At 66.1% G+C, this 20,269-nt stretch overlaps 5 protein-coding genes across 5 annotated transcripts; 4 read left to right on the top strand and 1 right to left on the bottom strand.

Moving 5' to 3' along the window:
* Window positions 1–20: 20 nt before the first annotated feature.
* On the top strand, window positions 21–2,883 carry EMIHUDRAFT_242415 (hypothetical protein; the record flags this gene model as incomplete). The annotated part of the gene is made up of 2 exons (XM_005772500.1): window positions 21–500; window positions 571–2,883. 2 exons carry the CDS (start codon window positions 21–23, stop codon window positions 2,881–2,883), a joined length of 2,793 nt encoding a protein of 930 aa, XP_005772557.1.
* A 1,711-nt stretch (window positions 2,884–4,594) lies between these two features.
* Window positions 4,595–4,948, bottom strand: EMIHUDRAFT_48387 (hypothetical protein; the record flags this gene model as incomplete). The annotated part of the gene is made up of 2 exons (XM_005772499.1): window positions 4,595–4,745; window positions 4,812–4,948. Coding segments are annotated over 2 exons (288 nt in total), but the record flags the coding sequence as incomplete, so codon positions are not given.
* A 294-nt stretch (window positions 4,949–5,242) lies between these two features.
* Window positions 5,243–8,307, top strand: EMIHUDRAFT_117754 (hypothetical protein; the record flags this gene model as incomplete). Its single annotated transcript, XM_005772498.1, has 5 exons — window positions 5,243–6,244; window positions 6,456–6,836; window positions 7,147–7,548; window positions 7,599–8,063; window positions 8,140–8,307. The coding sequence occupies 5 exons, from the start codon at window positions 5,243–5,245 to the stop codon at window positions 8,305–8,307; spliced, it is 2,418 nt and encodes an 805-aa protein (XP_005772555.1).
* A 1,980-nt stretch (window positions 8,308–10,287) lies between these two features.
* EMIHUDRAFT_242411 (hypothetical protein) lies at window positions 10,288–11,451 on the top strand (the record flags this gene model as incomplete). Its single annotated transcript, XM_005772497.1, has 5 exons — window positions 10,288–10,294; window positions 10,395–10,423; window positions 10,471–10,928; window positions 10,987–11,074; window positions 11,371–11,451. The coding sequence occupies 5 exons, from the start codon at window positions 10,288–10,290 to the stop codon at window positions 11,449–11,451; spliced, it is 663 nt and encodes a 220-aa protein (XP_005772554.1).
* A 312-nt stretch (window positions 11,452–11,763) lies between these two features.
* On the top strand, window positions 11,764–13,264 carry EMIHUDRAFT_242410 (hypothetical protein; the record flags this gene model as incomplete). The annotated part of the gene is made up of 2 exons (XM_005772496.1): window positions 11,764–12,383; window positions 12,544–13,264. The coding sequence occupies 2 exons, from the start codon at window positions 11,764–11,766 to the stop codon at window positions 13,262–13,264; spliced, it is 1,341 nt and encodes a 446-aa protein (XP_005772553.1).
* Between the last annotated feature and the right edge of the window lie 7,005 nt (window positions 13,265–20,269).

Here is a 20,269-nt window from a genome sequence, read left to right as displayed (position 1 = left end):
GAGACCTCGATAGTGCCGGCATGGCGGACCTGAGGTGGGTATGGTACACGGGGGCTGAGGCTGTTGAGGCTGTCGTGGCAAATATGTGCGAACACGCTGCTGATGTTGAGCTTCAGCGGGACGGCTGCCTCACGCTGCGCAACAACATGCGACCCAGCAGGTATGCGTGCAGGCAGGCGATGGTGGATGCGGGCGGGCTTGCGGCTGTGGTGGCGGCGATGGTCGGTCACCCCGCAGATCTTTTGCTGCAGCGGGCTGGCTGCGGCGTGCTGCAGAACATGGCTGCCTACGACGCGCACAAACAGGCGGTGGTGGACGCGGGCGGGGCTGCGGCTGTGGTGGCAGCGATGGGCAGGCACGATGCGGACGCAGAGCTGCAGCGGTATGGCTGCGGCGCGCTGTGGAACATGGCCATCGGCAGCGACGCGTGCGAGCAGGCGGTGGTGGACGCGGGCGGGCTTGCAGCTGTGGTGGCGGCGATGGTCGGGCACGCTGCAGACGTGGAGCTGCAGCGGGCTGGCTGCGGCGCGCTGCGCAATATGGGTTTTTGGCAGCGACGCGTGCATCCAGGCCGTGGTGGACGCGGGCGGGGCTGCGGCTGTGGTGGCGGCGATGGGCAGGCACGCTGATGTGGGGCTGCAGCGGTTGGGCTGCGGCGCGCTGCGCAACATGGCTTTCGGCAGCGACGCGTGCAGGCAGGCGGTGGTGGACGCGGGCGGGCTTGCAGCTGTGGTGGCGGCGATGGGCGGGCACGATGCGGACGCGGAGCTGCAGCGGCTGGGCTGCGACGCGCTGCGCAACATGGCCATCGGCAGCGGCGCGCGTATCCAGGCCGTGGTGGAAGCGGGCGGGGCTGCGGCTGTTGTGGCGGCGATGGGCAGGCACGCTACAGATGTGCAGCTGCAGCGGGCTGGCTGCGGCGCGCTGTGGAACATGGCCATCGGCAGCGACGCGTGCAAGCAGGCCGTCGTGGATGCGGGCGGACTTGCGGCTGTAGTGGCGGCGATGGGCAGGCACGCTGCAGATGTGCAGCTGCAGCGGTATGGCTGCGGCGCGCTGCTGAACATGGCTTTCGGCAGCGACGCGCGCAGGCAGGCGGTGGTGGACGCGCGCGGGGCTGCGGCTGTGGTGGCGGCGATGGGCAGGCACGATGCGGACGCAGAGCTGCAAAGGTTGGGCTGCGGCGCGCTGTGGAACATGGCTGTCGGCAGCGACGAGCGCATCCAGGCCGTGGTAGACGCGGGCGGGCTTGCAGCTGTGGTGGCGGCGATGGGCAGGCACGCTGCTGATGTGGAGCTGCAGCGGTATGGCTGCGGCGCGCTGCAGAACATGGCTGTCGGCAGCGACGCGTGCAAGCTAGCCATTCTTGGCGCGGGTGGCCTTGCCGCCCTCGTTTCAGCTGGCACCGCCCACCCTACCTGCCACGCATCCGTCTCTTTGACTGTTCGCCGCTTGGTCGGCGACCTCGGCGCTTTCGCCCCCGCCGCTCCAGCGCCGCCACCGATACCGCCGCCGGTAGCTGAGCTCGCCGAGGCTGAGCGGGCTCGCCAGCGTGCCGAGCAGCGGGCACAGCAGGAGCAGGAGCAGCGACAGGAGGCAGAACGGCGTGCGCAGGCCTCCCACCAGCGCGAGCAGGAGCTCCAGCAGCAGCTGACGATCGTGGCGACGTCCAACGAGCTCGACGAGGGCGCCTTCCTCCGGCGCTTCGTCGCCTTCCGTCAGTACGTCGAGATGTTGCTGGAGTACTTGCCATCAAAGACGGCGCGCAGCAAACCGTGGAGACTGAAGGTGCGGCGCAGCCAGCTCTGCCGCGACGTCATCGAGTACTTCTCGCCCACGAACGCCAGACAGAAGCTCTTCCAGCGCACCGAGGTGACATTCATCGACGCGCACGGCGGCGAGGAGGAGGGGGAGGACCTCGGCGGTCTGACTGTCGAGCTCTACTCTTGCTTCTTCCGCGAGGTGCTGCTCGCCGGCTCCGGCCTCTTCGAGGGCGCAGGCGACGATGCGTCGACAAGCATCGGGCTGCTGCCCTCGCCCACCGCCGACCCGCAGTCGATGAACAACATCGGCCGCATCATGTGCCGGTGCGTGCTCGACGACCAGCCCCTCGGCCGCGGGCTCGGTCGTTTCGTCTTCGAGTTTCTGGCAGACACGCACGAGTGGCGCGTCTTCAAGGATGTGCACTCCGCGCTCGCCGTGCTCTCCGACTTCGACCCCGAGCTCTCGCAGCGGTGGGCGCAGCTGCTCGTGCAGCCGACCGCCGGCTTGACGCTCGACTTCTTCGACGAGGACGCGGCGGCGGAGGAGGTGCCGCCGGAGAGCGCGGCGATGGAGCGGGCGGTGCTGGCGGGCTGCCGCCACAAGCTGCTCGTCAGCCGGGAGGCGAGCCTCCGCGCGCTGCGCGACGGTTTCACGGAGGTCGTGGACCTCCGGGAGCAGCTCGGCGCGCTCAGCGCCTCCGAGCTGCTACTCATGCTGCGCGGAAACACCGAGCTGAGCTGCGAGGAGCTGCTCGCGTGCTTCGCGTGGCCGGACACGTCGGACAGTGCCGCGGCGAAGGCGGGCTTCGCGGCCGCCGGCTCCGACGCGCCGCGCTACTTGCGCGAGATCATCCTCGACGAGTCACCCGAGACGGGGCTGGGCAGTCTCGGGCGGATGCGGCTGCTCGAGTGGAGCACGGCGCTCACGGCGCTGCCCTGCGGCGGCCTCAAGGACCCGATCACCCTCAAGCTCTACGAGGGCGCCGACGTGCACGACTTGCCCAACGTCCACACCTGCACACACGAGGTGCACTTGCCGCCGTATGCGACCCGCCAACAACTGCAGGCGAAGCTGCTGCAGGCAGTAGAGCATCGGCACGACGGCTTTCTGATCGAGTAATCTGCTGCGCTTTTCCAAGTGCTTTTCGCACTGCACTCAGCTCGCCAGTTGTACTTCGCGGAGGTGCAGTCGATTTCACGGTGAGCTTTGCGTCTGCAAGTGCATGGACCATGTTTGTCTTTGTAGTTCCTAGTACTCAGTCCGCTGAGTCTTGTGTGTACAGTCGCCACAGTACGTTCTTATTTTGTTTGTGAAGGTTTACATGCTCACCTACAGTGATGTGTACGTAATACCAAATCCTAATACCGTTCCCTCCCTCTGGGGGGGCGCGGGGGCCCCCGGAGGCACCGTGCGCCGCGCAGCACAGTGCGGAAACGGGGTCGGGGGGGAGCTCCGCCTCCGGCAGAGTACTAGTCTCTACTAGCACCAACTTCCCGAATGAGTATGGTTGAGTAGAGGGCAGATTTGGAGAGATCTCGAGGAGTACATACAGATAGACCCTCCAACCATCAGAAAACTCCGACCTGATTGGTCGTACTGACCGCCGACAGATCACTCCAGACAGCAGACAGGGGCCGACGTCTGCACGCGGCCGGCCGGGCGAGAGGCTTGACACGATCCGACCCTGCGAGACCCTGACGCTGCTGCTCTAGCTATCAGACATGCACTGCTGACTGCTGCCACAATGTGCGACCGGTGCTGGCCCACTTGGCGGCCTTCCCGGTCAGTGGTGAGGCGCAGTTCAGAGCTGTCGATGGCGCGATGCCGCACTGGTCCCACATTGGTAACACGAGACCACCACGTTTGCCGGAGGGTCCAAGAGAGAGGCACTGGCGCTGTCCTGAGAAGGTGCATGGTCCCTCTTGACTGCCCATGCGCGCGAGGCTGTGTAGGCATAGCCTCAAGAGTGCCAGCAGCCAATCCGAGGCGACGCGCATTGCGCCAGAAGCGTGCACGCAGCTGGAAGGACACCTTCCTACTGGCCGTACGATCAGGTCGTCACTGAATGCTTGATACTAAGGCCGCGAGCTATGCAGGTGATCAGCGCCGACAGGCTGTCGCAAGGCGTGATAGCATGGCCGCAAGTACGCCGAATTCCAATGAAAACAAGTGAAAATGCGCAAAAAAGAAAATTCCCAAAAAAATCGGCGCCTGCGGCGGGCCATGGGACCCCATCTCCCCCCCGCTTGGATACCCTCTAGGGCCCCCGCGCCCCCCCAGAGTTCCCTCCCCTGTGCGGCTTTACTTACGTTATAACCTTCGCTTGGACCTTCATAATAACCTTTCCCGTATCCGGCTCTGCATGCATTTGGACCGCCGAATGACGATAGCGATAACTGGAAACGAACCTCCCCGGCAGTGACGTGCGTTTCTCCCCGCGCCCTGCAAAGATTTGCGGTTTTCAGTCGTTCCAAGTATGCGGGCGTGGGCGGCCACGCCTCGATCTTCTTAGGCAGCAGCTGATCCTCCTCGTCACCGTGGCCCAACTCGCCATCATCTCCATCGCCCCAGCTCCAGATGGCTCCGTCGGCGGTGAGGGCGAGGCTGTGGTCGCATCCCGCCCGGCACATTGTCGGCCGATGCGCGGCTCGCCGCCCACCCCACGCGGACCCTATCCATCGGTGATGCCCTTTGCCATCTCCGTCTGAAGGAGGTCGGAGATCAGGATGGGCTTGAACTCGCCGGATTTCTCGAACTCGATGCCCTTGATGAGCGAGCAGCCAATGGCACCCTTTGCGAAGGCGCCCTCCATCTTTGGCACGATCGGCGCGAGAAAGTTGTGCGGGATGACGAAGACCATCATGGTCGCACCCATCACGCACTCCTTGATGTCCGGTTTGGCGATGATGTTTTTGGGCAGCTTGATGCCCGGCAGGTAGATGACGTTCTCGTTGAGCTCGTTGATCACTTGCGTCAGCGGCCTGTAACCCTCGTCGACCCAGGTCTTGCCTTCTGGAGGCTTGGCCCCGCGTGCCGGTCGCACCCACTTGCCGTCCTCCTCCTTGACGTACTCCTCAAAGACCCACATGTGGACTTCATCCTCGAAGTCTGCGCAGGCCTTCGCGTTGATGCCGATCTCGGTGGCAATCGCCGAACCCCAGTTGCCCGATCCGATAAGCGCGACGCTGCACCGTTGCCGAGCCGGAGGCGGGCAAGCCCGAGGGCGCACCTGTGGCCTTCGCGTCTCCATGCCAAAAAAAGAATTCATGTGCTTGAACGAGAGAGATATGTTACCCCCATTTTACTGGCGCCATTTTACCCGCCATCGACTCTCAGCCCGTCGCCGCACCCGCTGCGCCACGCAGCTCCAGCGCTCGCTAATTGGTGGTCCAAGGATCCTGATCCAAATTGGACGCGACAGTGGGAACGGGCTAAGGAGGACGCTGCCCTGCGAACGCCAGAGGAGAAGGCTGCAGTCATGGAGAACGCACAGAAAGTGGAGGCGGCAGTGACATCCACCGTTGATACCCTCTTTGCGGTGGGGGCGTTGTTCAAGGAGGCGCAGGAGGAGAGGGCGATCGAGGAGAGGCGGCGTGCCGGGCAACGGGCAAAGGCGGCGGCGGCGTTGAAGGAGGAGAGGGCAAAGGCGGCGGCCGCGCGCGCAGCGGAGGCGGAGGCGGAGGCGGAGGCGGCCGAGCAGAAGCGGTTGGCGGAGGAGCGAGCCGCGGCCGCCGCCAAAGCGGCGCTGGCAGCGGCAGAGGCTGAGGAAGAGGCAGAGAGGGCGGCGGCAGCAGCGATGGCCGTCAAGGCTGATACCGAAGCAGCCGCGGCCGAAGCAGCGGCGGCAAAGGCGGAGCTGGAGGCAGCAGCACGGTGGGAGGCCGAGGCGGCCGCAGCGGTTGAGGCGGCAGCGACGGCAGCGGCCGAGGTGGCCGAGGCGGCCGAGGCGGCCAAGGCGGCCGAGGCGGCCGAGGCAGCCAAGGCGGCCGAGGCGGCCGAGGCGGCCGAGGTAGGGGCGGAGAGGGCGGCAAAGGCGGAGGAGGCGCAGCTGGCAGCCAGGGCCAAGGTGGAGAAGGAGAGGGGCGTGGCCAAGGCACGGGCGGTCAAGCCGGAGAAGGCAGTCTCTCCGCCAGCCGCCCCTCCGCCGCCGGCAAGTGGCAAAGTGCCGGCGCCGCAGGCGGACGTGCGCGAGAATGCGCAGCAGATCGAGGCGGCGGTGACGGGGGCGGTGGACGTCATCTGGGCGGTTGGGGCGCTGTTCAAGGAGAAGCAGGAGGAGAGGGCGGCGGAGGAGAAGCGGCGTGCCGAGGAGCGGGCAGTAGCGAGGGCAAAGGCGGCGGAGGAGAGGGCAAAGGAGGCGGAGGAGGAGGCGGCGGTGGAGGCAGCGGCCGCAGCGGTACGCGAGGCGGAGGAGGCGGCTGCGAAGGCGGCGGCGGCGGCGGAGGCGGAGGAGAGGCAGATCAGAGTCCTGTACCGCGAGGTGCAGCTCACTAGCCCCAGTAGCCCACTCCTGCACCTTCTCGCACCACGGCCCTTGCCGTGGCGACGCCGACGCCCCGCCTCTTCCCGCTGCAGGTGATCCGCCTCGACAGCGCGGCGCAGGCGGCCCGCATCCGAAAGGCGCAGCGCCTCGCCCGACCAGCCCGACCTCGCCACATCCAGCCCCTCACGCGGCCTCTCCTCAACCTCAGGCGGTGTCCAACCGGGCGGCGCTCGCGACTCTGGCGAAGGAGGCGGCGGCGCGGGCGGCGGCGGAGGCGGAGCAGAAGAAGGCGGCGGCCGCTGCGGAGGCGGAGAGAAAGGAGGCGGAGGCGAGGCGCAAGGAGGCGGAGGAGGCGGCGGAGGCGAAGCGCAAGGAGGCCGACGCCGAGGCGGAGATTAGGCGAGCTGCAGAGGAGACAGCGGCGAGGGTGGCAGCGGAGGCGGAGGCAAAGAGGGCGGCTGAGGCGGCGGCAGCAGAGGCGGCGGCGGAGGCGAGGGCGAAAGCGGCAGTCGCGGCCGCCGAGAAGGCGGTCGAGGAGGCCAGGGTGGCGGCGGAGGCAGAGGCGAAGGCAGCAGCCGAGGCGGCGGCGGTGGCGGCGGCGAACCGGGTGTTCAAGGAGGAAAGGGCGCCTCGGGTCAACCAGGAGGCCGGATTGGGGCAATGCGGGAGACCCCCCCCCCCCCCAGCTCCCAACGGGTGCACTCTCGCTTTTAGGACGCCGATGCCCTCACGGCGGGCATTTCCGGTGTGCTTGATCCCTTCCTCGCCGTGGGAGCTCTCGCACAGGCCCGAGCCGAACCCCCCCCCCCCCCCCGACACGACCCGATCAACTCTCTCCCTCACGCTCGACCTGCCCCTCCTCTGCCTTCCACCCCGCTGCCCTCACCCGTCGCACACAGGAGCGGGCGGCGGCGGCTGCTAACGAGCAGCAGCTGGCAGAGGCGGCGAGGGCAGAGGCGGCGGAGGAGAAGAAGGCGACGGCGGCATCACGCGACGAAGCGGAGGGTGCGAAGGAGAAGAGGGCGAAGGCGGCGGTGGAGCTGGAGAGGGCAACGGCCAAGGCCAAGGCGGAGGAGGAGGCGGCGAGGGCGAAGAAGGAGGAAGATGCGGCCTTAGCAGCGGCGAAGGCGGACGAGGCTGCGGCTGCGGCGGCCCGCGAGGCAGCGGCGACGGCGGCAGAGGAGGAGTACAAGGCTTTGGCGGAGGCGCGGGCGGCGGAGGAGCGGCGAGCGGCGGAGGCGGCTGCGGAGCGGGAGCCGGGCGAGGGGAGCGCGGGGCGGGAGGCGGAGGCGAGGGCGGAGGTGGGGGCGGCGGCACTTGCGACGAGGTGGGGGCGGCACTTGCGACGAAGGGTACGGAGGGCGACGACGACGGCATCAAGTACGTCGTGGCGGTGGCCGCCGCCGCAGCGGTGGCTTACCTCTCCACTCCTGGCGTCGAGCCGCCAGGCGCGCTGATGGCGGGCGCGGGCCAGAGCGGGCTGAGGGAGGCGGCGGCGGCGGTGCGGGCGGAGATGCGGGGGGCGCTGTCTTCCGCGGGCAGTGCGAGCCGGGCTGCGAGGCTGGAGACGAGCCGATCGGTGGCGGAGGCGGCGGCCCGTGCGGCGGCCGCAGGCAAGGAGGCGAGCAAGACGGCCGCGGAGACGGCGGCTGCGGTTGCACAGGGGATGGGCCAGGCGGCGGCCGAGGCGAAGCGGGCGGCCGCAGAGGCGAGCAAGGAGACGGGGCGGGCGGCGGCGGCGGCGGCGGCCAAGGCGGCAGCGGAGACGAGCGCCGCGGCCGAGGGCGCCGGCAAGGCGGCGGTTTCTGCGAGCAAGGTGCCTCGCGTTGCGCGGGCTTGCGCTAGAGTTCGAGCGCACGCGTATGGCGCTGCTTGCCTGCGCTCTCCCATAGGCGGCGGCCGCCGCGAGCGAGGGGGCGAGCAAGAGGGCGGCCAAGGCGGCGAGGGCGGCGGCGGAGGGGACGCGCGAGGCCGCAGCCGACGCCGGGCGCGCGGGCGGCAAGAAGGCGGTCGAGGCCAAGCGAGAGGCGGTTCTCGAGCGCCGCTTCGGGCGGCTCTAGTGCACGGCGGCGCGATGCGGAGCGGAGGAGTGCACCCAGAGAGGAGGCGCGACGGCGAGCGGAGCACGAGCGTTAGCGTGTGGCCGGGCCCGCATTGGTCAAGAGAGCGACCTCTCCGCTCTCGCGGCGACACGCGAGAAAGCACACAGAATTAAGATACAAGCCTCTCTCACAGCACACTGGCACGACAAGGGCGCAGACTGGCGCGGACTGGCACACACACAGGCTCACCACCGGAGCCGCCTAAGCGACTCCGTTAAGAACGGCAATGCACTCCGCACCATGCACAATGCCGCTCTCCCCGCACGCTAGCTCGTTCACCGTCTGCCACGCCACGGCGGTGTGGAGGACGACAGACAAGCGCTGCATCTGCAGCCCGTGCCAGTTCTTGGTGGTCCATGTGACCTCGTCCAGGTGCTGAGCGTGCGAAAGTTTGTTGCTCAGCTGGTTCGCCGCCTCCCTCAGGGTGCTGCGAACCTCCTTTCCAAAGCCTCCGAAAGCCTCAAAATCAAACAAACGTAGATCGCAATCCTGCTGCCGCGCAAAGGGGTAATCGCCAGGCTGCTCCTTGAGCTTTCCCTTGGGGGCTTCCTCCTCCTCCCCCTCCTCCCCCTCCTCCTCGGCCTCCTCCTCCTCCCCCGCCACCGCCGCTGCCGTCGCTTCCGACGGAGACCACTTGCCGCGCCCTTTGACCAACTTGAGCAGCCCGGTCTCCGTGTTGCCAAAGCGCACATAGGCCCCCTTCCAGCCGAGCCGAATTTCACCCTCTCCATCCTTGCCCTTGCTGTTGCTCGCGAGCGAACTCGTAAGCTTCAGATCGGCAACAAGGCGCCTGTGCCCCCTGCCGATGTTTGCCGCCGCCACGTCAGGTTGTTTTGGATTACTGTAACTGAGGTGTGCAGTCGGCTCCATCTCGATGATCATGCCCCACGCCGAGCGGAGGCACTTGACCAAACGTTTGAGTAGAAATTTGTGTCTTGTAGCATGCTTTGACCGAGGGTTAACCATCGCGGCGTCGCCAAGGACGTCGTGTAGCTGGCCGCTGGGTGCCCTCTTGCCTGCCTCCACCGCCTGGCAGGCGACATCAAGGGGGAGCCCAAGGCGGCGCTGGACGGTGACGCGCATCGCCCAGGACTCCATCTTCATATCATCACGCATGGGGATGGCGTTAAGGAAGGCGCCCGCAAAGTTGGTCTGTGTGACTTCCTCGATTGCAGACAGCGCCGCCATCCCGTCTTCGTGGCTGAGCAGGCTGCAGGCAAAGAGGTCGACGCGGCCGCCCTCGCACACGGCGTCGCCAAGCGCCATCATCACCCGCGTGACGCCGTGCGTTCGATCGTCCAAGTCCTCTGGGGAGTCGAGGATAACCTTGTTGCTAATCTTCCAGCCCATTCCTTCCACCTCGTCATCGACGGGTGGGCCATGGTTGGCGAGCGCGATGGACGTAAACGCATTGCCCTTGCCGAGACTGCGGGAGGCGGCCTTGATGAGGCCGATAATGCTGCCGGCTGTCGCCGTGTCAAAATTGTACTCCAAAGCGAGCACCGTCGGCTTCAGGCAGTCAACAAAGTCATCCTTGTCCGGCGTATCGCTGCTGAACACGACGAGGCGGTCGAATGACGAAGCCTTTGACGATGGCACTGACGACGGCGGGGGCGCCACTGTTGCGGTGTCGTACGAAAAACTCGGGGCTCTTGCCGTGGTACTTGTACTTGCCGTTGGGTTCGCCTTTGGTGCAGCCTTTGGTGCAGCCCGTGGCGCAGCCTTTGGCGATGCCTTGGCGATCTTTGGCGATGCCTTTGGCGATGCCTTTGGCGATGCCTTTGGCGATGCCTTTGGCGGACCTCTTGACTTTGGTTTGTAGCTTCCTCTCGCTGAAGCCGCCTTCGGCTGGGCCGAGCAGCAGGAGCTCGACGAACCCATTTTGTCGTCCCTGGCTCGCCGATTCTCGCCGCCGTGTATCTAGAGAGGAAGGGACGGATGATCGGTCCACAGGCATCCCCCCACCTCGCCCCACCCCCACCCGTTTCTTTTTCAAACCAACCTTCCTGCAGGTGGTGGACGTGCAGCTGCGGATGACGACGCAGGCGCGATCGGCCTGGAGGAGGGGTGGCGCGTAATCCCTGCAGCCCCGCCCGACCCTCCCCGGCACGCCCCCCGCAGGCACTCGGCCTCTGCGTCTTCAACCTGATCGGCACTCTCCTCCTCGTCGTCGCAAACGCGTGGCAGATCTCCTTCGGCCTCCTCCCGCTCGGCGTCGCGTACCTCGTCGTCGCGAGGTACTACCGCGCCTCGTCGCGCGAGCTGCAGCGGCTCGACTCCGTCTCAAAGTCGCCCATCTACGCCGCCTTCTCCGAGGCGCTGCAGGGCGCGACCTCCATCGTCGCCTTTGGCGCGACCCGCCGCTTCGGGCTCGAGGCGCGGCAGCGGCTCGACGCAAACATCAAGGTTGGCTTCGCGACGGCGGCGGCGAACCGGTGGCTCTCGGTGCGGCTTGAGGCCATCGGCAACGCCATCATCGCTGGCGTGGCCGCCCTCGCCGTCGGGCTGCACGCGGCGGCGCACGCGTCGGGTGGCGGCGGCGCAGCCATGGCGGCGGGGCTGGCGGGGCTCTCCCTCTCGTACGCCGTCTCGCTGACACTTCCGAGACACTTCCGAGACACTTCCGAGACATGTCAGGCTCTCCCTCTCGTACGCCGTCTCGCTGACGGACTTCCTCAACTGGGCGCTGCGCATGTCGACCACGCTGGAGATGCAGATGGTCAACGTCGAGCGGCTGCTCTCGTACGCCGCCCTCGAGCCCGATGGGCCACGGCGACCAGCAGAGCCAGCTGCTGCCCAAGAAGGTCGAGGTGTTGGCGGGGCAGCGCGCCATCGGTGTGTCGGCTGGAGCCGCGCACAGCATCGGCCTCACCGCTGGCGGCGCCGTCTGGAGCTGGGGCCGTGGACACGCTGGCAAGTTGGGCCACGGTGGCGAGCAGCAGCAGCTGCTGCCCAAAGAGCTGGCTGGGGCTGCAGAAGCAGCGCATCTCAGTCGTTCTTCACACGGCCATCGCAGAGCAGATTGTGAATGAGCTTGCCAGCGGCGAGGGCGGTCGAGTGCACGGAGCTAAGTGCCTCGCCGTCCTCGCGGGAGTCGCTTAGGCGGCTCCCGTGGTGTACCTGTGTTAGTGCCAGTGCGCGCCAGTCCCGTGCCCAGTGTTGTGCGAGGGAGCGTTGTAAAATTCTTTTCGTGCTGTACCTGTGTTAGTGCCAGTGCGCGCCAGTCCCGTGCCCAGTGTATAAATAAATAAAACGGGCACGCCAAACGAGGGGTGGGAGAAGGACAGGGTCCCCACCTGCACGAGCAGGATCTTGGAAGGACGCCGTGCGACGCCGTGCAGTGTTGTGCGACGGAGTGTCATGGTAAAATTCTTTTCGTGCTGTGCGAGATAAGCCGGCCTCACTACACGAGGCATGCAGACGGAGAAGCTCCTCACCGCGGAGAAGGCGACGCCGCAGCCGCATTGGCCGATGCGATGCATCGCGGCAGCAGCGCTCGTCGGCGTCGGCGGGACGCTCCTCGCCGGCACCGGCTCGCTGCCGCCATTCCACCCGCGTCACACCGGGAACTGCCCGGGCAGCGCGGCGGCTTACGAGCTGTCGCATGACTTTTTCGGCGGCGGCGGCTCCTTCTTCGACGAGGCGCAGTGGCAGTACTTCACGCTGCCCGACCCGACCGGCGGACCGACGAGTTACCTCTCGCACGCCGACGCGCTCGAGAGCGGTCTCCTTGAGGAGGGCGACGGGTGGGCGGTGCTGCGGGGCGGGACGCGCGACGCGAGCGACGCGAGCAATCCGCTGCGGCGGAGCGTGCGGATCCACTCGCGCGACGCGTGGGACGGGCGCGAGCAGGGCTTCCTTCTCGAGGTGGGCTACACGCACGTGCCGCACGGCTGCGGCGTCTGGCCCGCGCTGTGGATGTATTGCGACGGCTCGGACCTCGCCGACGCCGCCGACGGGCGGTGCGGACCGTGGCCTCAGAACGGCGAGATCGACCTGCTCGAGTTTGCAAACGAGTTCTTCTCCAAGACCAGGTGCGCGGCGTGTCTAGTGGCTCGGCTCGCCCGCACGTGCGTGCGTCCTAGCCTTCCCTCTGCCGGTCCGCCCATCACGCAGACGTTCGGCCATCGGTAGCGTGGGTCGGCTCGTCCGCGTATAGTTCGCGTAATGGCTTGCCCCCGCTCTCTCCCGCAGCCTCCACTTTGGCGCCGATGCGCAGTGCCGGCTCAACGCGACGGCGGTGCAGGAGTGCGGACCCTTCCTCGACAAGAATGGGATGGGCTTTGACTGCGCCACAGAGTACTTCCCCGCCGCCACCGACTCCCTCTTCCCACATCCGTGGGCCGGGCCGCGCTACGGATGCGCGCCCAATCGGTACGACGCCTGGCCGACCCCCAAAGAGATCAACGCGGCGCCGGGCACATTTGTCTTTGAGTGGTCGAGCAGTTCGATGAAGGTGTGGAACTTTCCTCGCAGCGCGGTGCCCGCCGACCTGGCGGCGGGCAGCCCGGAGCCGTCGACGTGGGACGTCGGCCGCATGTGGTCCTACTACCCGCTGCAGGGCTGCCCCACTGCGAGGGAGCAGTTGAGGCCGCTCAACCTGGTGATCAACATCGCGTATTGCGGCGACTGGGCGGGCGGTGACTGGGAGCGGCAGTTCGACGACGGGTGGGTCGGGCGCGGCTTCCTCTTTAACTGGATGCAGCAGCTGCTCGGCGAGAGCTGCGCCTCGAAGTGGGGCGACTTCGGCGGCGAGCGCAGCGGCGGTGTCGGCAAGCTGACTCAGTCGGGGGCACGGCAGGCATGCAACGCCTTCATCAACGCGCGGGAGAGCGACGCGGGCGTCGCCGAGGAGGCGTACTTCAACTTCACCCGCTTGCGAGTCTACACTGCGCGCGGCGCGGCGCGACGGTAGCGCAGGCGACGCCCCGGGGAGCGGGGGGCGGGAGGTGTACCGTACTGTCGAGTGTCGTCAACGCGTCTTGTCGTGAGGCGAGCCTCATGAACTTGGTGCCCCGACACTCTACGAAACCGGGCGTGCATGACCATGGTGGGAGGAGGTGTCCGTGCGGAGAGAGCTGACCTTTTTTGCAGATACGCAACGCATTCGCACGACAAGAAACGGACAGCCGCGGCCTTCGCCGTTCGGGGTGTTCGGACATCTCCCGGAGCGCTGGCCGCCAGGTGTGGCAGCGTCCGTGCGTCGTCACTCAGCACACGTAAGGTCCCGGCCCTGGGCGCGCCCTTGCATCGCATGCCGCGCATCTAGTGCCTTAGTGCCCCAGCCTCGGACCACGGCGACGCCTCACTCCGAAATCAGCTGAGCATCGCGCCGACGCACGAAAACGCGAGCCCCAAGGTATTGCGCCCAGCGGACGCATCCCCAGACGCAAAGTCCTCATCGTCCGAGTCTGGCCCCTCCCGGCCAAACTCGCCCCCTGCCATGATTCCTGCCACCGGCCGCTGCGCCGGCGCGCCTTCGGCGGTGTCGCCGGCCGCCACGCTCTGCAGCAGCGACGCGAAGGCGCCCGCGTCCACGTTGCGCCTTCCGTGGTGGCCGTCCGCGCCTGCGGGAGGGGAGAGAGGGCGACATCGGAGGCGGCGGCAAGGGAGGAGGGAGCGACGGTGGAGGCGGCGGAGGAGGCGGGCAGGGGGGGGGGGGGGGCAGCCGGCGGGCTGCGGGGCGGCGGGGGCTGCAGGGGGTGTGTGTGTCCGAATGCAGGGGAGGCGGATCAGATCGCACCGCGGCCGTTGCACGCAAAGACGATAGCGCATCGCGGCCGCGGCGGCGGCGCGGCGGCGGCGGCCGAGTGCGTGACGGGGGCGCGCTGGAGGTTGTGCGCGAGATGCGCCACCGTAGCGGCGAGTGGCGCGGGCCTTCCGCCGGTAGTCCGGTGGAAGCTCCTTTCCAGGACGTCCGCGACGAGTCCCGAAGCCGCCGAGACGGGGCTGACGCCGTACCTAGGCAAGGTGCGGGAGGGTAAACTCCGCTGTATATCGGCTGTCTCTCGGCATCGCGTACCTTGCCCAAGTCGGCGCAGGGGCGCATGCCAGCAAGTCCGACGGCAGTGTCGCGCTGGTGAACTGCGGCCGCGCCTCTTCGGCGGTGCCCTCGGCGGCGGAAAATCGGAGCAGCAGGGCGCTCACTGCCACCGCGCCGTCGGCTGCGGCGGCGGAGGAGGAGGAGCCCAGCGAGCTCGCGCTGCGGCGTGGCGCGCGCAACGCCACCACCTCCGCCACGCCGCCCGCGAGAGCGAAGCCCGCGTCGCCGCGCGAGGACTGCTCGACGGCGCCGGTTTGAGGGTGGAAGAGGTCCCTCTCCATCTTGTCGAGGCGCGGCGTCGAGAGGCAGACGAAGCCGCGCCTGTTCACACTGGAGGCGTGAAGAGGCGCTGTTCACGCTCACAGCTCGTCGAGAGGCAGGCGAAGCCGCACCCCGGCTCGCCGCCGTCGACGAAGTCGCGAAGTGTCTGGCCGGGTGGAGTTGGATCGCCGTGCGTGCGTGCCGGCGGCGGCGGCGGCGCGGCGGCCAGCGACTGCTGCCACCACGCGCCCTCGTGCCGTGTCAAAGTGCCGCAAGCCTGGCCGACGAGCCAGGACACCTCCCGTCCCGGCAGCGCGCCGAGCAGTACGACCAGCGCGCGGCCGTCCTCAATCTCGACGGCGGGCGCGTCCCATCCCGCGGCTCCGTCGTCGTAGGCCTCAGCGGCGCACGGAGCAGGTCCGATGACGCCGGTGGAGCGCGTTGCGATGACTAGCGTCGACGGAGGCAGCAGCCGCGAGAGGCTATCCGCGAGGTCGCAGGTCTTGGCCTTGGACGCACAGAGGCTGTCGGTGGCAAACACAAACGCGACGTCGGGCACCGCGCCACAGGCGAGCCCCTTGAACGCCTGCGCCGTCGCCAGCCGCAGCATCGCGACGACGATGCTCGCCTTGGCGGCGGCAGAGGCGCCGGCCTTGCGCCGGCGCGGGCCCTCCGAGGAGAGGTCTTCCACCTCGCCGCGCGCCACGGCCAGCGCCTCGCCCGCGGCCCACTCGACCGTCCCCGCCGCCCAGTGCGCGTGGCAAGCGCTGCCGGGAGAGAGGCCGCGCCGCATCAGCTCGCCGGCGATGGCGCGGAACTGGCGGCTGACGCGCGCGCAGCGGAGGAGCTGCTGTGTCGGGAGGTGGGCGAGCAGGACGAGGAGGTGCTCATCGGCAAAGTCCCACGCGAAGGCGTCTGCGGGCTCCGTCATGGGATCCGTCGGTCATGCTCCGTTGAGAATTTGACATGCACGTCCGAGGCGGGGGTCCCCCCCGGGGGGTGCTCCGAGAGCAGGGCCGGTGTGTGTGTGTGTGTGTGTGTGTGGGCCGGGTGATCGACAACAACCGAGGCATCGACTTTGTCACCTCGTGGGAGCAGGCGTACCACAACCGTGGCCAGAGACAACGAACGGTGGGACGGCAGGACGGGGCTGCCTCCTGCTGCTAGCGAGGCTGAACCACGGGTGTGACTTGCCGATGAGCACCTCCTCATGCGGGCTCCGTCATGCCGAAAGAGAATTTTACAAATAAACTCCCTCCCACGACACTAGGCATCCCTCCCTTGGCGCTTGGGTTCTCTGTTTTCTTTCTTTCTTTCTTTACACTAACTAGGCACGGGACTGGCGCGCACTGGCACTAACACAGGTGTACACCACGGGAGCCGCCTAAGCGACTCCCGCGAGGACGGCGAGGCACTTAGCTCCGTGTGCACTCGACCGCCCCCGCCACAGGCAAGCTCATTCACAATCTGCTCTGCGATGGCCGTGTGAAGAACGACTGAGATGGTTGCGCTGCTTCTGCAGCCCCAGCCAGCTCTTGGTGGTCCGTCGTGCCGTGTCGTGAAAGAGTTTTACAACAAAACTCCCTCGCACGACACCGGGTACGGGACTGGCACTGCAAAAGCGACGGCTTCTAATAGAAGCCGTCGCCCTCACAGATGCCGTCCTCCTCACAGAAGGCGTCGTCGGAATGGTAGTCAGGCGGATGGTCCTCGCCGAGAGGACCATCCCCATCATGTGAAAGAGAATTTCCGACACCGTCGGACGACACTGGGCACGGGTTCTGTTTTCTTTCTTTCACTGTTCCTGTTTACGAAAAAGGGAGCTACCTGCTCCGGCGACACTAGGGACTCGGGCCTGATCCCGCACAAAACATCTCCACACTCTCTCCTCTCCCTTGACACGACTCTCCGACCTTGGGCTAGATTCCCATTTGATTCACCACAAGCGCCAAACTGCTTCGCCGCGCGCTGCTTACAGCGTCAAGTGCGGCCCTTAGCTGAGTAGAACTCGAAGTGGGCGTCGAGGGGGCCTATAGTAGAGTGTGAGCCCGCGCGCTGCAAAGCTCGAGTGTGGGCGATGGCGCGAGCTGGGCCATGTACTAATTGCGTGTGACTGTTTCTGCCGTCTTTGAGGGGGCGTGGGCGTAGGAGTGGTGCTCTGCTACCCTTGCAGCCGAGCGCCTTCTCTCAGCTCCATTGCCTCTAGGGGGTTGTGGCCGTGGATTTGGCCCCCTAGCCCCCCTCTCCGAGAGCAGGCCTGTCCAGTCTGTGTGGGTGGGGCGGCGTTAGCGCCGTCGTGGCGTGAATCTTTCCTGCCGATGTTGGGGTGTTGCCGAGGTGGCGTGACGGGGTGTCGCCGTACGCGGGGGTAGGCGAGCGATGGTGGGGTTCCGGGGATTTGTCGAGGGTGGTAGTCGCCTCTGGTCGCGAACGGAGCTGTGTGTCAGCTCTGACTAGATCTCGCGTGATATCCGCCGTGTTGGCGGTCTCAGATTGCTTCGGGCGAGGGATTTGGTTGGTGAGGGCGCGGGTGGGGCGCGTCCGAGGGCTCGCGGGCGAGGGCGAGTGCCGAAGGCGGTGTAGCGCGCCTCAGACCGAGGTCTGTTTGCGCCTGGTCGCCTGCATAGGGTCGATCTCGGCGGTTGAGTTAGTGTTGGCACCCCGAGTGAGGTAAGGGTGACTGAGCCGTGGGCAGGGCCTATCCGGAGCCTGCAGAGCAGCGGAGCCGGTACGTGGAGAGGTGCCTCCGTGTCTAGGTGTGAATAGGGGTCCGCTGTAGACTGTTTTCTTTCTTTCTTTCTGGGCACGGGACTGGCGCGCACTGGCACTAACACAGGAAAAGAGAATTGGAATCCAAGGGAAGAGAAATCTCGCCGCGTCGAGGTGATGGGGTAGAAGATACAGGGCGTATGGGGCTGCTCGTTCTCAGGGAGCCAAGAGATCAAAAACGCTCGGCCCCGGGGGGCCGGGGGGGCCGATAGGCAGGACGCAACGGCGGGCGGATTAGGCCATTACGAGCCGCTTATCGAACAAAAACATGCATGTAAAATAAGTGGAACCGGAAGAGGGGGGGGGGGGGGGCGGCACCGGGGCCCCTGTTACCCACACAGAACGCTTTGAGTGCTCATTGATGTACACACACACACACTTTTTAGCTTTAGCTTCTCTCTCTTGATGTAGAGGGAGCTACAGTGCCCATTGCTCTTCACTGTTCACACACACGGCTAACGCGCTATCCCGCGGCCTGGCCCTTGGCTCCAACTCAGACGGTTGCTACCCGATCCCCGCGCCATGAACATGCTGACCCACGCAGGGATGCCACAGCCGGTCTCACCAACCTTGCGGATGACAGCAAATATTTCGGCCTGATGCTGTGTGCACAGCTGCTCATACTCAGCACCAGTTTCTGAAAAAGTCAAGCTATCGATTGATAATTTCTTCGCTCGACATACCCACAGCACTCGTGCCACCTGTGGAGTCGCCAGCAGATCTCGCAGACTGATGCAAAGCGGGTCGTTGGCGTAGGGCATACCGCGAAACATGTCAACGGTCTCATGTTGTGCAGAGCGAAGGAGATACTCGCGCCCCGCCACGACGAGTGAGTCTCGCGAGACATGCAATGGCTGGTCGGGATGGAAGGTGCTCGCAATGACCACAGTGTTGGCTTGAATGGATTGAACACGAAATGTCTCTCCGGTGGCGAGCAGCGGAAGGCTATCGCCAGCATCGCTCTCGTCTGTGTCGAAGATCGGCGTGAGCGTGCGCCATACTTCCCGATACTGGATCCGCACCTGGTCGCCTGCGTCGATCCAGCCGTGCGATGGTCTGATGCCTGCATCCTGGAGCCTGTCCCGTTGCCTGTTTGGGAAGAAGAAGACTGGAAGGATATACTCTGCAGGTGGTGCGCTGGCGTCGCTGAAATTCTGCAGCCGCTCCTCCTCATTGCACGCAAAATATGCGAAGGCCTTGTCCTGGCAAGAAGGGCACAGGCCGGTCACAATGTACTCACGAACGTAAATTTCACTTGGATACGTGAGCCACGCCGTTGCAGCCAGGCCACATTCTGGGCACCGCGCAGTGTGGCTCTCTTCCAGCAGCTCCGACCACTCGTCTTCGCCGCGCGCTCTACGTTCCTCAGAGGCAGCCTTACGGCGCAGGAAACCTTCGTAGGTAAGAGGCATGAGGTCCCCCGAAGAGCCCCACAAATGGGCACCAAGCATGTTGTCTCCATGTTGTGCGGCATGGAGAGCGGCGCACGCAGCGGTAAGTCGGCTAACCTGAAACTCGAATAGCGTGTCGCATGTTACGCCAAAGCGACCGAAAACGCGCAGCGCTCGACTGATCCGCTTAGCAGCTCGCCGGTAATCAGACGGGCTGCCGCCGTGTGTTTTACGCACAACTTTGCACACCGGCTGATGCGTTGGCCAGAACGCTGCAAGGCAATTCTTCGAGCAGAAGTGTGCAACGCCACACTTGGCGCAAAACTGCAGCCGACCACCTCCAGTGGAGTTGCAGTTTGCGCAAAGGTACTGCACCACCTTTGATGACTTGGCCAGGAGAAGCGGCATGATTAGCTCGTCAGAACTCGAGAAGATTGGACTGAAGCCATGCGAGTCGTGCATGCGCTTCAGGTCGTGCATATACCGCTTGACCTTAGGGTGCTCCCTGGTGCCTTGCGTGCCGTCTGGTAGACAGAACAGGACGGCCTCTCCTGAGTCGAATGACGCCATCGCCGCCTGACTCTCCTGACACAAGACTGCGTGGGTCGGCATCGCAATACGCGTGAGGTTGCCGGGCTTGATACGGACGGCCTCGCCGCTTTGCACGTCGCGAACGCACCACCGTCCAGACGCCTCGTGGAAGCTGAGCAGCTCCACCTCCGCGCCGTTGAGAGCCGTGCGCAACGTCAGGCCATCCACGCGCGCGCGGCAAGAACATTCCAGCTGCATCGGGGCGGCGCCGTGGCTCGAAATCTCTATCCGTGCCCACGCTGGTCTACGTTTTCTCTTTTTCTTTCTTGCATGTCTTGTGAGCCTTTTGTGTCTGTCGTCTGAACCACAGCGTGTCCCGACTCGACTGCCGGCGTCCCAGTCCGGGGGTGTTTCTCTTCTTATCCGTTACCATGTAGAGCAACGCCGAGGGCGGGCCCTTTCGGGCTCGGGCCGCCCTCTCGCCCGCACCTCTGCGGGGCTTGCACGTGGTAGCGGCGGTCTGCTCACGACAGTGAGTGGGCTCTTCACGCTATCCACTGCGCCGCGGCTACGCCGCGTCCTATCCAAGCCCAGGGCTTGGTTCGCCGATAACCGCATCTCGCTCTGCGCATCTCTGAGGCTACCCGCGCGCCGACTGCTACGCGCGCGGCGAGAGGCGCACCCCATCAGGGACAGGATTGAGGCCCCTGTACGAGCTCGGCAACGCCGCCGTCGTTGCCCTCCCGAGCCCTCAACACCGTGCTGCACATAGCGCAACCCATTCTGCGCACATACCGCAGGGAGGAGTTTTCACTCAACCATCCGAGTTTCTCCTTCCTGCAGGGCGAGAGACATCGGCCTCTCTACTTCCAGGAGAACATCTACGCCACACGCTATCCCGACGGTCCACAACCCACACTGCAGT

The sequence above is a fragment of the Emiliania huxleyi genome, assembly GCF_000372725.1.
Source record: "Emiliania huxleyi CCMP1516 unplaced genomic scaffold EMIHUscaffold_359, whole genome shotgun sequence".
NCBI classification, from domain to species: Eukaryota; Haptophyta; order Isochrysidales; family Noelaerhabdaceae; genus Emiliania; species Emiliania huxleyi.
The sequence above is the reverse complement of the archived record's forward strand: the minus strand, read 5'-3'. Positions and strand labels throughout refer to the sequence as shown.